The following is a 15792-nucleotide window of genomic DNA, read 5'->3' on the forward strand; positions in this document are numbered from 1 at the left end:
TTGCTAAAGAAACTGGCCGGTTGTCTTGTGGAATGTCCCTTTCTGGATCTGTTTTTTTCCCTTGCTTTTTTGGTGTCATTCAACTTGTTTCTCTGGCCTCTGTATTTCCTGTGAACTATAAACTTGGTTCTGAAGGCTTGATTTAGGTTCAGGTTAAGCAGTTTTTGGCAAGAACACTTTGTAGCTGATGCTCTGAATTTGAGTTTATTATTTTTTTCATAGTGGTTATGTGAACAGTTTTAAATAGTAACTTATGGTTTATAAAATACTTTCACATACAATTTTCTTTAGTAATATTCTTAACACCTTGTAAAGTAGGTTGATACTGTCCTCACTGTGCTGATCTTAGTTTTTATGAGCTCTTTACTTAGAAAGTTTTACATTTCTACTGGTTATTAAAAGGGAGTTGTTTTGTCTCTGCTGTCTTCCGACATTGTTTTTTAAAGGAGATATTAATCTTTTCATCATAGAAATAAGTAAAAGTTATTCTGTCTTAATGTTATTTGCAATCGTACAGGATAATGCCCCACCTTTGCTGTTAAAATAATAATTTCTCCCCTTTAAAAAATCAGCTCAAAATATACCACTAAGTGAATAAAGAACTAATAGTGGTGAACTTAAGAATTACGTAACTACCACTCAGAGCTTCGGAATGGCATGAAGAATCAGTGTTAATACGCTAAGTTTATATAACTCCAGCTGATAGCAAAGTAACTTGATCTTTTAAATTATCCTGTGCTACTTTAAGTAAATTTATGGATTTTTTTTAGAGTTTTGTCATTTTCAATTGATTGTTTCTAAAATGTACAATTTTTAATTTACTATTTAACTTGTTTGCTTTATGTTGGTTAGAAGGACAGTTAAAACTATGGGAGGGGATTATATTGAGGAGATATTGGTGGTGTAAAGGTAAAATATCAGTAATGACTCATGTCTTCAAAATTCATAGTAATGATACTAGCCTCTGTCAGTTGGGAACCTGTTATGTCAATTGTGCACTTTACATGTATTACACTCAGTCCTTGTAACAATGCACGTGATGAAGAGGCAGATTATCAGAGGTTAAGTAACTTGCCTAAACAGGCAGCTAATTTGTGATGGATTAGAGATTTGAACTCAGCACTGACTTTGAAGTGTAAAAAAGCCTGTGACTTTTACACTATGCCTTGCAAGTTCTGATGTGATTGTGACATAATAAAATGAGAAAATATTCACTGTTTAAGTACATTACAAGATTGGTCTTCTTATTTTACTAATCTAGACTAAAATCTTGCTTTTGAGTTATGTTGTTTTAGCCGTGCGTGGTTTAATTAGAAAATCTAAATACTTCTGATTATTTTTTTCCTTTTCTTCACCTCTAGATATTCAAGAATTTTATGAAGTGACCTTATTGGATAATCCAAAATGTATACATCGTTCAAAGCAGTCTGAACCAATACAGCCTGTGAATACTTGGGAAATTTCCAGCCTTCCAAGCACTACTGTGACTTCAGAAACACTGCCAAGCAGCCTTAGCCCTAGTGTAGAGGTAAGATAAAATTTTTCGTGAAGCTATTTTTCAGTAATCAATTTATTGGGACTGCTAAATTTTTACATTTTATTAAAATGGGTATTATTTGGAAATATCATGGGATTACAAATATTTTTGAAGAGAAAAGCTCAGAATCTCTGGTACCCCTTTCTTAACATGTTGTAAATGGTTTGAGGTCTAAAGTACTTGCTTTAGACTATTAAAAAAAATACTTTGCATGAGAGACCTCAATGAAATCTTATTCTGAAAAGGTGGTTTTGATCTGGTATTATTTATTTATTTATATTTATTTAATTTTTTTAAAATTTTTAAAATTTTTTTTGAGAAATAGAATATAGTTTTATCGTCCTGGGCAGATTGGTTGCTATATTTACCCCAAAGATTCTCTGTTTATTTGGTTTGAAGATTGTATTAATAAAACTCACTAAAGACTGATCAGTAAATCTTAAGGTTAGCATCAGTTTCTGCATTTTTCTGTAGTTAAAACTGTATTTAAGTTTTAAAAACTTAGTAATGTTCTTTTTGTTGTTGTTGCTAGTGGAGTTAGGTAGAACAGAGATATATGAAGCATATTGTAATGAGGCTTCTGTCTGAGAAACATTAGTCATTTGAATGTGGTTGTCTGACTGAATTTGATTCTAGTCCCTTCTAGTTTGTACTAGAGAAGTGCCTGGAAAATTGAATCAGCCTCTGTTCGGCGAATAATAAATCAGGGAAAAGTAGTGGTGGGCAGCAACCAGACAACCCTTTGGTAATGAAGTAGACTGCTTCTAAGTTTTCTTTTTTATGTTATGTCACATGGAACTATAAAATTTTAGACCAGGAAGCACATCTGATCCCTCTTTTTCATTTTAAGGATTCGGAAACTGAGATCCAAAAGAAAATGAATGACTTGACCCAGCTTATTTAGCTAGTTTGGGCAAGTCTACCCTTGGATTTCAGACCTTTTAACACCCAGTTCACAGTTCTCTTTACTAATCCTGGTCTGCACTTACATGTTTTTCTTTGATTAGAAAGAGATTCTAGTGTTATCTTGTCTTTGTGTCTTTTTTTTTTATTATTATTATTAATCACTCTCTCGGATCATTTCAGTTTCCATTGCACTTGCATGTTTTTCTTTGATTAGAAAGAGATTCTAGTGTTATCTTGTCTTTGTGTCTTTTTTATTATTATTATTATTATTATTATTAATTACTCTCTCGGATCATTTCAGTTTCCATTGCACTTACATGTTTTTCTTTGATTAGAAAGAGATTCTAGTGTTACCTTGTCTTTGTGTCTTTTTTTTTTTTTATTATTATTAATCACTCTCTCGGATCATTTCAGTTTCCATTCCCTTTTGTTGATATGTCATTTGCAGTTATGATTGATTCCAGATAGATTTTTTAAATGTTAACCAGTAATACAATTTTTATTTCACATTTATTATCCTAGGTTAAAAATTTTGCATTTGAGGAAACACAAATTTTAAGAGAACTGAGTTTCTTATTCAATTACTATTTTTTTTCCTGTTGTCTGATTTATTATGTTCAGCTATGAGTATAGAGCAATACAGGTCTGACAGTCGATTTGCCTATCTTTATAAGAGATTGTTTAGATAATGCCTGGCTCAATGTAACCAGTAAAAGTAAATGTTCATTAATTTAAGTATTAAGGATACTTCATTAATTAAGTATTAAGGATAATACTGCAAGCTGGAAGTTAATTTCCATATAGATTTCAGTCAAAAAGATCAACAATGTATTGAATTCCATCAAGAGTAGTATTGAGGGGCGCCTGGGTGGCATAGCAGTTAAACGTCTGCCTTCGGCTCAGGGCGTGATCCCGGCGTTATGGGATCGAGCCCCACATCAGGCTTCTCCGCTATGAGCCTGCTTCTTCCTCTCCCACTCCCCCCTGCTTGTGTTCCCTCTCTCGCTGGCTGTCTCTATCTCTGTCAAATAAATAAATAAAATCTTTAAAAAGAAAAAAAAAGAGTAGTATTGGAAAATTTCAGGGGTGCCTGGCTGGCTCAGTCAGTGGAGCATGCAACTCTTGATTTCAGGGTTGTGAGTTGGAGCCCCACGTTGGGTGTACAGATTACTTAAGATAAAATCTTAAGAAAAAAAAAAAAAGAAATAGTATTGGAAAATTTCAACTTTTATAAAATGAGGCACTGGTACCTAGAAGTGCTCTGTGCAGTGCTGGTTTCTGCGTCTTCTAAAAGGTGTATTATGGACATGTTAACAGGAGAATAGGAAAATAAGAATTTTCAGACTATAAATGGCAGATCTTATTAGTTAGAAAACGGACGAGAAGGAAATATGATTAAGATGTTGCTTAGAGCTTGGCACATGGAAAATGCTCCAGTATACTTGAAATTTATACCCGTTCATGGATGGACTTAGTAATGAGATCAAGGAAATGTGTCCGTTCAAGTCCTAGGTTTTTTTAAATAGGGGAAGATCTGTGTGTGTCAAATTTGAGTGAGCTAAGTTCAGTTAAAGAGAAGTACTGTTTTACAGAGAGGACAGAATACCCTGATAGATGCTAGTCTGAAAATGTAACTAGTTTTGAAACACAGTGATGGATGACAGTCATAAGGACTTAAAAAAAAAAAAAAGAACCCTGGAATGTTTAGAGATTTCATTTCTACTTTTTTTTTGAGAGTACTGTAAGAGAAGGAAAGTATATTCCCCTGTTCCCCATTTATTTATGCTTAATTTGGACAGAAAACTTGGCTAAGTGTCCTTTGACTTGATCTCTTTAGACTCTTAGAGGCATAATGTTTGGGACTGAAAAGAGACTTAGATCATTTAATTCACCTTATTTATTTGTTTTGTAGTTGAAGAGAATCCACTGACCCAAATTAAAACAAATATAGAGGAAGTTTTTATTGGACTCTAACTTGAAAAATAATATGAAAATCCTTTATCTTGTACAAAATTTAGGTTATTATTGCACTTGTACTCTAATTCTTGGATAAAGAAGTAAGGTAATGCGAGTGTCTGGGTGGCTCAGTCAGTTAAGGGTCTGACTCTTGATTTCAGTTCAGGTCATATCTGAGGGTTGTGAAATCCAGTCTCTAGTTGGGCTTTGCTCTGGGCGTGGAGCCTGCTTAAGATTCTCTCCCCCTCTGCCTCTGTCTCTCCCATCCTTCTCTCTCTCTCCCCACCTCTTTTAAAATAAATAGATACACAGTAAGGTAATGTTTTTGTGACAAAGTTGCGTGCAACACAATCTTATTGTCTCTTTTACTTCATGTTCGCTTTTGTAGGGTTATCATAAAGAGGGTTTTTGTTTTTTTTTTTTGCAAAAAAGTATTTGAGATTGAGCAGTTTCCAGGGCTGCTTCTCTTACTCTCTTAAAGTGAAAATCTTTGTCTTGTAAAACATTTGTTCACTTTTCTTTCTTGTCTGTTTTATTGTTGTTGTTATAGTTGGTAACTGATCTAACTTGCTGGATCCTCATTTGTCAGTTAATTTGGTGTAACTTTATTTCTTCTATTTCTTCTGATGTAGTAAAATGAAAATTAATGGCATTTATTTTTACAGTGACATGATAGTATCCCATTTTCTTAGAACTTTTTTGTGTTTGGTTGTCTGTCTTCTACATTGAACATATACCTAGTGCGTTGTTTGGAATAATGTTTGCATAATATTAATGATTGTTTCTGGGTGATAGGGACTTTTTTCTTTTTAGTGCTTTTCTGTTACTTTATAAAAATGAGTGCATGTCATTTTTATGGAAAGAAGTCTATCCTAAAATAAGAGTGAATTTTAGAGATGGTAAGGAAGTGTATTTGAAAGGAAACAAGATGAAAGAAGTAGGAGAGATTTAATGAGAAATTCCAACAGAAAGGGGTGCAGTATCCTGTTTTAGTCTTTTTGGGCTATAACCAGAGTGTCACAGTTTGGGTAGCCTATAAACAACACAAATTTATTTCTCACAGTTGTGGAAGCTGGGCAGTCCAAAATCAAGTCACAGGTAGATTCACTGTCTAGTGAAAGCCCATTTCCTGGTTCATAGTTGGCCCTTTTCTCAATGTGTTCTCACATTGAGGAAGGAGTAAGGGAGCTCAGTGAGGTCTCTTTTATAAGGACACTAATTCCATTTGTAAAGCCTCCTCCCTCATGGCCTAATCACCTCCCAAAGGCCCCACCTCCTAATACCATCACATTAGAGTTTAGCATTTCAACATGTGAATTTTGGGGGGACACAAACATTCAGTCTATGGCAGTTCTATTTTTGATAATACATTGCAAGCAGACCAAAGAGTCAGAGGTGGGGTTTTTTTGTTTTTTGTTTTGTTTTGTTTTAAATGAAACCATAAAAATGACCATTTTAATGATTTTTGGATAGGAAAAGTTTTTGTAAGCATGACGACAAACAAAATCCAGAAAAATTAAAAGAAAAGGTTAAGAATGCTGAGTTTGGGGGCACCTGAGTAGCTCAGTCAGTTTAAGTGTCCAGCTCTTGATCTTAGCTCAGGTCTCGATCTCACAGTTGTGAGTTCAAGCTCTGAGTTGGGTTCTGCTTAATAAAATGAAAAAAAAAAAAAAGAATGCTGACTTTGTGGGATTTCTTTGTGAACATCACAAAGTTTGATTATTTGAAGTTTGATTATGGAACTTCTGTATCTTGAAAAGGTACATTAAACAATTGAGAAATAATATCCCGGGGTGGAAATTTGTTACATTTATGAAAAAGGACTAATTTCCCCCCCTTCTCCGCTAAAAAAAACTCTTTACAGATCAGTAAGAAAAATCATCAACATTCAATAGAAAAGTGACCAATGGATGTGAATGGGCAGTTTAGAGAAAAGAAATAACCATTGGACCAAATAAGCCTTTGAAGAGATGCTCAGCCTCACTTTAAAAGCATGCATATCAAATTGACAATGGGAATATTTTTAACTAATTTGATTGGCAAAGATTAATTAAATGTGAGGAAACAGAAACTCTTAACACTGCTGGTAGGAGGTACAGTAGTGCAACCTTTCTGAAAGACAGCAGTATATATTCATATCCTTTGGTCTAGCATATGTTACAGATATAATCACACAAATTATTGATATATATTTAGTTATATATATATGTATATATTTGTAATATTGATAAAAATCAACAGGGAAACAATCTAATGATTATTGGTAAGAAACTGTATATGAGTGCCTGGCTGGCTCAGTTAGTAGAGCATCCAGCTCTTGATCTCAGGGTCATGAGTTCAAGCCCCACATTGGGTGTGGAGAGATTACTTTAAAAATTTTTATAAAAAAAAGAAATTGGATAACACATTATGGTACAGCCTTAATGTAATATAAAATAGGCATAAAAGTACAGCTTATGTTTCCTCTATATGTTATTAAATGATTACATATCAGGAGGTATAGTATGACTGTAAAAAGAAAAAAAATATTGTTAGGTATGTTTAGAAGAATACCCACTTAGTCTGCTTTCAGTAATGTACTCATTTTCAGTTATCCCTGCTATCTCCAAGCCCCATGTTTCAGCCCTTCTGAGTTCATCTTCAGGGGAAGGAAATTATCTGACTGAGTAGGGAAGATACATTCTTTTCCCTTTGCTTTGACCTTTTGATTTAGTGCTTTAAAATAATCCATCTCCTTTAATTTAAGTAGAATTTTAGGAGATAGTAGAGTTAAAAGCATCTATTCAGTCCACCAGGTTTAATCTGAAGTCCTCTAAACATTGACTTTAATTACTGAAGTACTGGGTAGTATTTATACATAAAAGTGCACAAATCATAAATGTATAGCTTGATGAATTACTGCATTGTGAATATACAAGGTCAAGAAAAAGAAAATGGGGGGCGCCTGGGTGGCACGGCGGTTAAGCGTCTGCCTTTGGCTCAGGGCGTGATCCCGGCGTTCCGGGATCGAGCCCCACATCAGGCTCCTCCGCTATGAGCCTGCTTCTTCCTCTCCCACTCCCCCTGCTTGTGTTCCCTCTCTCGCTGGCTGTTTCTATCTCTGTCAAATAAATAAATAAAATCTTAAAAAAAAAAAAAAAGAAAAGGAAAATGGAATGACTGCTAACGGGTTCTGGAATTAGATAGTGATGATGGTTGCACAACTCTGAATATACTAAAAACCAGTGAATTGTATGTTTTAAAATTTGGTGAATTTTCTGGTATGTACATTATATCTCATTTTAAAAAAGAAACATACTTGTACCTCAGAAATCTTCCTTGTACCTTTCCTAGTCACTACCTGTATCCTATTTCTCAAAGAACCATCCTGATTTCTAACACCATAAATGAGTTTGCCTCTTCTAAAACTATATTTTAATATTTGTGCAGTATGTACTCTCTTATGTCTAGCTGCTTTTTTCTTATATTTGAGAATTTCATCCACAAATGGAAGTTTTTGTTCTCTGATGTATAATATTCCATTGCATGATATACTTACGTATTTATCTGTTCTATTGATGGCTATTTGTGTTGTTTCCAGTTTTGGGTTAGTGCTGCTTTGAACATTCTTTTATAGTCAGTTCTGCCATAGCACAACATATATGTTCTTAAAAATCACTTCATAATGCAAAATTGTGCTAAAAACTACAGGGCTTATGTAGAAAATGGAGTTAGAGACTCAAAGCTCAAAACTTGGGTGAGTGACGTATAAAAAAAGATAAGATCTTAATAAAAATGGCAGCACAGTTTCACACATGTTAAATGGTTAAGGAGTACACAAGTACTATAGTAAATACAGTATTCTACCCTGGGGAAAAAATCCTGCTTTCTCATGGAGTACGTGTCAGGGTTGCAGCTTGTGAGTTATTGTGTAGTGCTGGCCCAGGGATTTATCTGAAATTGGATGTAGAGTTGTTAACAGAACAGGTGTGGGGGAGTATGAATCCTAACATTGAATAAGCTAAGGTCTGAAATGCATGTTTTTTTTGTGTATTTCTATATGGTTTGTTTCATCTGGGTGCAATTTTCTGTTCTCACCTAGTGTTTCTCATGGACAAGATTGGACATAATTACCACCAGTATGTACAAGTTACAGTTGCTTTACAAATTTACCAACACTTGTTATTGTCAGTCTTTTTATTACTAATTTAAACTATGTCAGTGGTTGTGTAGTGGTACTTCATATTGTTGTAGTTGCATTTTCCCTATCATTAACAAGATTAATAGTTAACACCCTTTCATGTGTTTATTGTTCATATTGCTATCTTTCGTGAAGTGTCTATTTAAGTTTCTTATCTTTTTTTTTTTTTCTTCTGGATTGCCTTTCATCTTACTGATTTGTAGGAGATCTCTATCTGGATATGATTCCTTTGTTGGATATATATATAATAATATACATTTTCTCCCTCTCTGAGGCATGCTTTTCCTAATGATATCTTTTCAATATTTCTTAAATCTAATATAGTCCAATTTATGGTTGATGCTCTCTGTGCCCACTGAAATGTTTTTCAGCTTCAAAGTCATAAAGTTATCCTTCTTTCTTACTTGTCAAAAACTTTTTATATCGCTTTTCACATTTACATCTGTAATCCATGCATTTCAGTGCATCTCTTTTCTTGGCACTTTAGTCTAAACCACCCTCACTTTTTGCCTAGATTATTGTAAGGGTTCCTTTAATTGGCCCATCTGCATTCACACTTGCCCCTTGGGTTCATGACCACTTTGCCTCCAAGGTTATTTTTATAAAATGAAAATCATTCATTACCTTTCAATGGCTTTCCATTCCTCTTAGAATGAAGTGGGAGATCCCTGACAAGACTCATAAATCCTGAATTATTTGACCACTGCCTGTTTTTCCACTCATCTTTTAAAACTTCCATTCCTTAGCCACTGGTTCCTCTTAGTTCAGGGTCATAATAATTCCTCAGTATGGGAAGTTCTTTCTTGCCAACTCCTGCTTACTTTAGTATTTTATTTTAAGTGTCATTTCTTCAACAAATATTGAGCCCCTGTTATGTATCATGCATTGAACAAGGTGCTTGAATAAAAGCAAAGATCGCTGTCCTTATGGAGCATACATTCTAGTGGCAATGCAGGTAATAAACAATAAATTAATCAATTATCTAGTATATTAGAAGGCCATAAGTAATATGGGAGGGAAAAAAGGAGAGCAGAGTGAGGGTATCAGGAATATCAGATTCCTTTGCAATTTTACAAAGTACATTGCAGTACACTTTGCAGTTTTTAATAGGGTATTCATGATAGGCCTGATTGAGAACGTGGTATTTGTACAGAGTTGGAAGTTGATGCAGCTATTTGGGGAAATAATCAGTGCAAAGACTATAAGGCATAAGGCTAGAATGTATGAGAAATAGCAAGATGGCCAGTATGGCTAGAGCACAGTAAGGGAAAGAGTGGTGGCAGATGAGGTCAAACGGTAAGGCAGACGCAGATCATGTAAAGCTTCTGCAGGGTTTTGGAGTGGAGGAGTGACATTATTTAACCTAATCCTTAAAAGGATCACTTAGGCTGTTTTGTTGAAAATAGTCTGTGGTAAGAGTAGAAGCAGGAGACCTGTTAGGAGTCTGTTTCAGTGATCCAGTTAAGGATGCATGTAGGCGTGAACCAGAGTGCTGATAATGGAGGTGCTAAGTGGCTGAATTATGGATATTTTAAATGTAGAACACATGGATTTGGGACAGATTGGAAATGGGTTGTGAGAGTAAGATGGAGATCACTACAAGAGAATTAAGGATGACTATGAGGTCACTTCCTAATAGAAGCCTTTCTTTACCTCTCAGATTAGCAGAGCCTCTATTATAGCACTTTCTGCCCCTGCCTGGTAGCGTTCATCGCTGTTGTAATTAAATCTTGTGAAATGTCTATTGTTTTATGTTATTTTGGTCTCTACTAGGCTGTCAGTCCTTGAGGCTAGAGACTGTCGTATTTACTAAAATATATGTAGTACTTGCATGTGGTAGCTGTTCAGTAAATAGTTTTCAAATGAAGTGATTATTTGATAGTGATATTGTTATTACATAGTAGGGTAAAGGTGATTATATTTTTTCCAACTTTATCATAAAAATCTTCCAACTCCAGTAAAATCGAGGGAATAGTACAACATCCATATAGTACAGCAAACCTCCAAATATCCACAGAGTCAACAATTACTAACATTTTGTCATACTTGCTTTTTCTGTGTATGTGTATTTTTGGGAAACTATGTGAAAATCAGTTGCAGACATCAAGCACTTAAACTATGAAAACTTAAGTATACGTTCCTATGAGTAAGAATAGTCAAACATAGGGGTGCCTGGGTGGCTCAGTGAGTTGAGTGTCTGCCTTCAGCTCAGGTCATGATCCCGGAGTCACAGGATCAAGCCCCGCATCGGGCTCCTTGCTCAGTCAGGAGTCTGCTTTTCCCTCTGTCTGTCACCCTGCTCATGCTCGCTCTCTCAATCTCTCTCTCAAATAAAGAAATTAAAAAAAATAGTCAAACATTCTCCTGTATAAACAACCCTAGTACTGTTATCACTACTAACAAAATTAATACCATTTTCTCTCCAGTTCGTTTTTACCACTGTCCCCAGATATATAAGCTTTTTACACTGCTCTTACAGAAGGAACAAAGGTTCTTTTTTCCTTTTCCAGGGAAAAGTATTCTTTTACAGAAGAGTACCAGCTAATAAATATAAATGAGATGATAAAATTGGGGCGTGGGGAATCAATATTTTGAAACCTAGTGAAGTAAGTGATTCAGGGAAGGATCATTAATGAGTCAATCAGGTAAAAATTCACTCAATACAAGTTGCTGAAGTGCCTACCTACAGATACTTAATAACTACAAAGAAAAAACATACCTATGCAGTGGAATATCGTGTGCTTCCTGGTGTGATACAGTATGAAATTCAATATATCATTATGAAGTTTGCCTGTGAAAAATGAGTCTAATCACCGTTTACATCTGACTTCCTGTTACCAGAAATACGGGACTTCGTGGAATGACTTAACGTGAGGGGACAAATGAAACAAATATAGAATCTGTGGTGGTATTCTGTAAGACAGCTGATACGGTCTCTTCAAAAAGTTAATGTCATTTAAAAAGGAAAGGAAAAAAGATGGGCAGGGTAAAGCTTGTATTTTCTTTTAATGTTAGTATGTAAATTTGTGCAATATTCCCTTTCAAAATTGGCTAATAAGTTTTTCCCTTTTTTGTTCTCTCCTTTTTTTTTTCTTTTTTAAAGATTTTATTTATTTATTTGAGAGAGCACAGAATGGAGGGAGGGACAGAGGGAGAGAGAGAAGCAGACTTCCTCCTGAGTGCGGAGTCCAACACAGCCCAGTCCCAGGATCCTGAGATCATGATCTGAGTCGAATCCAGACACCTAACCGACTGAGTGCCCTTTTGCTCTCCCCTTTTTAAAAAAATTATCACTAATTTAGTGACTGAGAGATTTTTATTTATTCAGTGTTTATAGGATACTCAAATTACTCCACATTTGGGGAATCCCTTGAAGGGGTCTGTGTCCTTTTGACATGCCTGCATGAGTTTTTGAGCATGTACTTTCTTTCTGGCACAGTTTTCCCAAGTTCATTTTGAGCTTTCACTGCCTCAGAACTAGTATCAGCCAGCAATAATGGCTTCTGTTTGTTCCATGAGATTGCCTTTTCTTTGAGGCATTATCTTTGAGAGGTAAGGGTATATACAGGCAAGGTGACAGTCTTTCAGCTGTAGCCTTTTGCCCCAGAACTGGTAAAATAAAATTTGAGAAATATTACTGCTCTAAACACATTATGGCATTAATATTTTAAAACTATTTAATATATTCTTTCTTCCTTTCTTTAAAAAAAACCCTCATGTATTCTATAAGAATGGATAATAATAATAACCGTATTTTTAAATTGCATAATTTTAAAAGGGCACATTCACAGACATGATAATACTTTGAGATAATGTTGGAGCATGAATTCTTGTGTAGTCTCCTAACGTATATAAGACAAGCCAGGGTTTGGTCTTTAGTATTTGGAGCTAATATTCACTTTAGAATTCAGCAAACTGTCATTCAGGGATGTTGTGAATGCCCAAACTTATATTATTACCATATAGAAAAACAGATCAGGGGGCACCTGAGTGGCTCAGTCGTTAAGCGTCTGCCTTTGGCTCAGGGCGTGATCCCGGAGTTCTGGGATCGAGCCCCACGTTGGGCTCTTCCGCTGAGAGCCTGCTTCTTTCTCTCCCACTCCCCCTGCTTGTGTTTCCTCTCTCACTGGCTGTCTCTTTCTCTCTGTCAAATAAATAAATAAAATCTTTAAAAAAGAAAAAAAAAAGAAAAACAGATCAGAACTCAGAAGTTTGGGCTTCAAGGCAGGTGTTTCTTTATTTAATAACTTTCTTGGTAATTGGACTTGTCACCTAGACAAATGAAAATGTCGTAATGAAGTTAGTAAAATAAGGAAAGAAAGAACTAATTAGAGATAGAAACATAACAAGAAAGTTTGTTAAAAAGTATTTGCAGAAATATTTGACATAAGAAAATGAAATCCTCCGTGCAGCAGTGGCTGCCGAAAATGGTTTGGTGTATAATATATTCTGCCATGTTTTTCTTTCCATATATCTAGTATTAATTTTTAAAATAATCATATTATACTAATACACTGTTTTTAGCTTATGCTTTTGCACAAACTTTATGTTTCAGCATATCTTAATAATGCTTTAGGTACCTTTCCATATCTATCCACATCTGTCACATTCTTATTGATTGCCTGGTATTCCACTAGATATTTGTCTTTTCGATAGGCATTTAGCCTATTTCTTTAATTACCAGCTGCTGAAGTGAATCTGGAGCCAGTTATTTAACTGTATTTGAGCCATTAAAAAAACTTGGACACTTTATTCTAAGATCTTTTTCTGCTAATAGACATTAGACTGATTTAAAATATTTATTTTAATCTCTTCTCTGAAATAAGGTGGGATTTTTAAAATTTAGCTTTTAAAACTTTTGCTAAAAAAAAAAACACCCAGAAAGCCAAGAACTATTTTATTTTTAATCATTTATCACTCTTTCATTTTTCTTAAAAGAAAATCACTTCACTGTTGACAGCTAGGTCTTTAGTTTACAGTAACATTTCTAAAACTCATTAAGTTGTGAGCAGGTATAGATAAATTCCAATTAAGGTTTTCACTAATTGTTAAGGTTTTTAGTTGTTAGTTTACATCATGAATTGGGAATACATATTCATTTTTCACTGCCTTATTTTTCTCTGAAAGATAGAATGAAATACTGTTCAGGGGCGTCGAGGTAGCTCAGTCGGTTAAGCCTTCGGCTCAGGTCATGATCCCAAGGTCCTGGAATTGAGCCCCATGTAGGGCTCCCTGCTCAGTGGGGAGTCTGCTTGTCTCTCTCCCTCTGTTCCTTTGCCCCCACTTGCTTGTGTGTTCTCTCTCTATCTCTCAAATAAATAAATAAAATCTTTAAAAAAATAAATACTGTCCAGTTAGACTGATAATTTCTTTGTTTGTTAGAGTAAACTGCTGTTTTGGTTTGTTTTCAGGAAGAATGAAAAGGAAAATTATTAAATAGTAATCTCATTTGCTTTATTCCTTTTTTAAAGAAAATAACTAAATTGCTCAACCCCTGTTTCCTTGGGAAGAACATTTAAAGTTATATGAACACTACCACCACTACCTTTTACAGATTTGGGATGAAGTAGAGTATTTGTTTTTCCTGAAATTCTCTGGCTTCCATGTCCTTCCTTGTGCCATTCCTTTCAACTGGAATGTCCATATCTTACTCCATCGTGCGTGGCCTAGCTCGGAAACCTTCCATGTGAGGTCCTCAGCCCATCTTTTAGCTGAAACTAATCTCTCCTGAATGCCTGTAGCCCTTTCTACTTTTCTTATGAGACTTACATTTTACTGTTATTTGGGCTCTATTTCAGTCTCTCTCTTTTAAAAAATTTAGTATTTTGAAAAAAATTTATATCTTCAGAAGAATTGCAAGAATAGTTAAGATAAACTGTCTTGTCACATTTGCTTGCTTTCTATATGTACATACACATATATATTATTGTAAATGCTTATAGCTTTTATTTTTGCTGACCATTTGAGAGCAAATTGCAGGCATTATGAATCTTTTACCCTTAAATACTTCATGTGTCTCCTATGAACAAAGATTTTTCTTAAAAAAATATTTTCTTTATTTTATATGAATATATCTAAAAACACCTAGTGTACAATTATAAGACAGGAAATTTAAAATTAATATAGTGCCATTATCTATACAATACTGTTATTATCAGTCCATATTCAAATTCAGTGCATTTTTAATCTTTGGCACTACCTATCCTATAATTTTGTATTCCTGAAGCAGACCTCCACTTTGGTTCTTACTGTGGACTTTGGAAGACCGCTGACAAAATTTTAAAAATACAATTTTAAGAACTGTCACAATTTTGAATTCCTACCTTTGACATAATTGACAATCATGTATTGGTGGTTGGTGCCTTTTCCTATTTCCTTTATCACTGAACTCAAAGGTTCTTATCCTTCTTCTTAATGTTCTACTTTTCTAGCAGACATCTCTATCTCTCAGAGACAGTATGTCACAGAGACACTAGTCTGAACTCTCCTTTACTCTTCCCACCACCAAATTTACAGTGTTGTTTCTTTCCAACTTTTAAGCAGTATGTTATGAAATAGTAAATAAAAAATGCAAAATTTGAAATAATGCACAACCCCTATGAATGGGGTTGAATGAAAAAACTGGTAGGTATACTGAGTGAATTATACATGAGATATCAGCAGGTGATTTCAGTGACCACTCTGCTGTTATTTTACATTCACTGTTACATTGTATCTTCATGTTAATATCTTAGGACAGTCTTATCCCAGCATTTAAATGATAGTTGCAAGTACTAGAGCTGAAGGACATACCCCCAAGTCATTAACTTTGAAATGGAAGTGAGGTATAAAGAAATGCTGTGAAAGAAGTGAAACGACTGCCATATCATGCCAAGCTGTTAATTTAGGAGAAAACTTGGCAAAATGTTATCCAGTTAGTAAGAAAATAAAAGTCTTTGTTAAAGCTTAGGTATGCCACAGTGGTTATAAATTTATATGCTGCAAGAAGGCATCCCAGTATGTCTTGAATTATGAGTTATGATTATATGATGTTTCCAGTAGCTAATTTAGGTAATTTTGATTGTTCTATATCTGTGTTGGCATCTATTACTATCTTTAGTATTAGAATAATGGTATCTCCTCATGTGCTCTTAAACCCTGCCCACCCCCTTTTTGGATTGGCAAAGTGATACATGCTTATTGTAAAAATTCCTAACTTTATAGAAGTATGTTT

The 15792-nt window shown here is 34.7% G+C and overlaps 1 protein-coding gene across 7 annotated transcripts in view; it reads left to right on the plus strand.

The window, feature by feature from the left end:
* Positions 1–15792, plus strand: part of DLG1 (discs large MAGUK scaffold protein 1) — a 257721-nt gene that overhangs the window by 21291 nt on the left and 220638 nt on the right. For all 7 annotated transcript variants that reach the window (XM_045812516.2, XM_045812515.2, XM_045812517.2 and 4 more), the window contains exon 4: positions 1362–1528. In XM_045812516.2, coding sequence (XP_045668472.2) covers positions 1362–1528 — 167 coding nt within the window. The remainder of the gene's footprint in view (positions 1–1361; positions 1529–15792) is intronic.

The sequence above is a fragment of the Ursus americanus genome, chromosome 4, assembly GCF_024610735.1.
Source record: "Ursus americanus isolate L20-20 chromosome 4, mUrsAme1.1.p, whole genome shotgun sequence".
NCBI lineage: Eukaryota > Metazoa > Chordata > Mammalia > Carnivora > Ursidae > Ursus > Ursus americanus.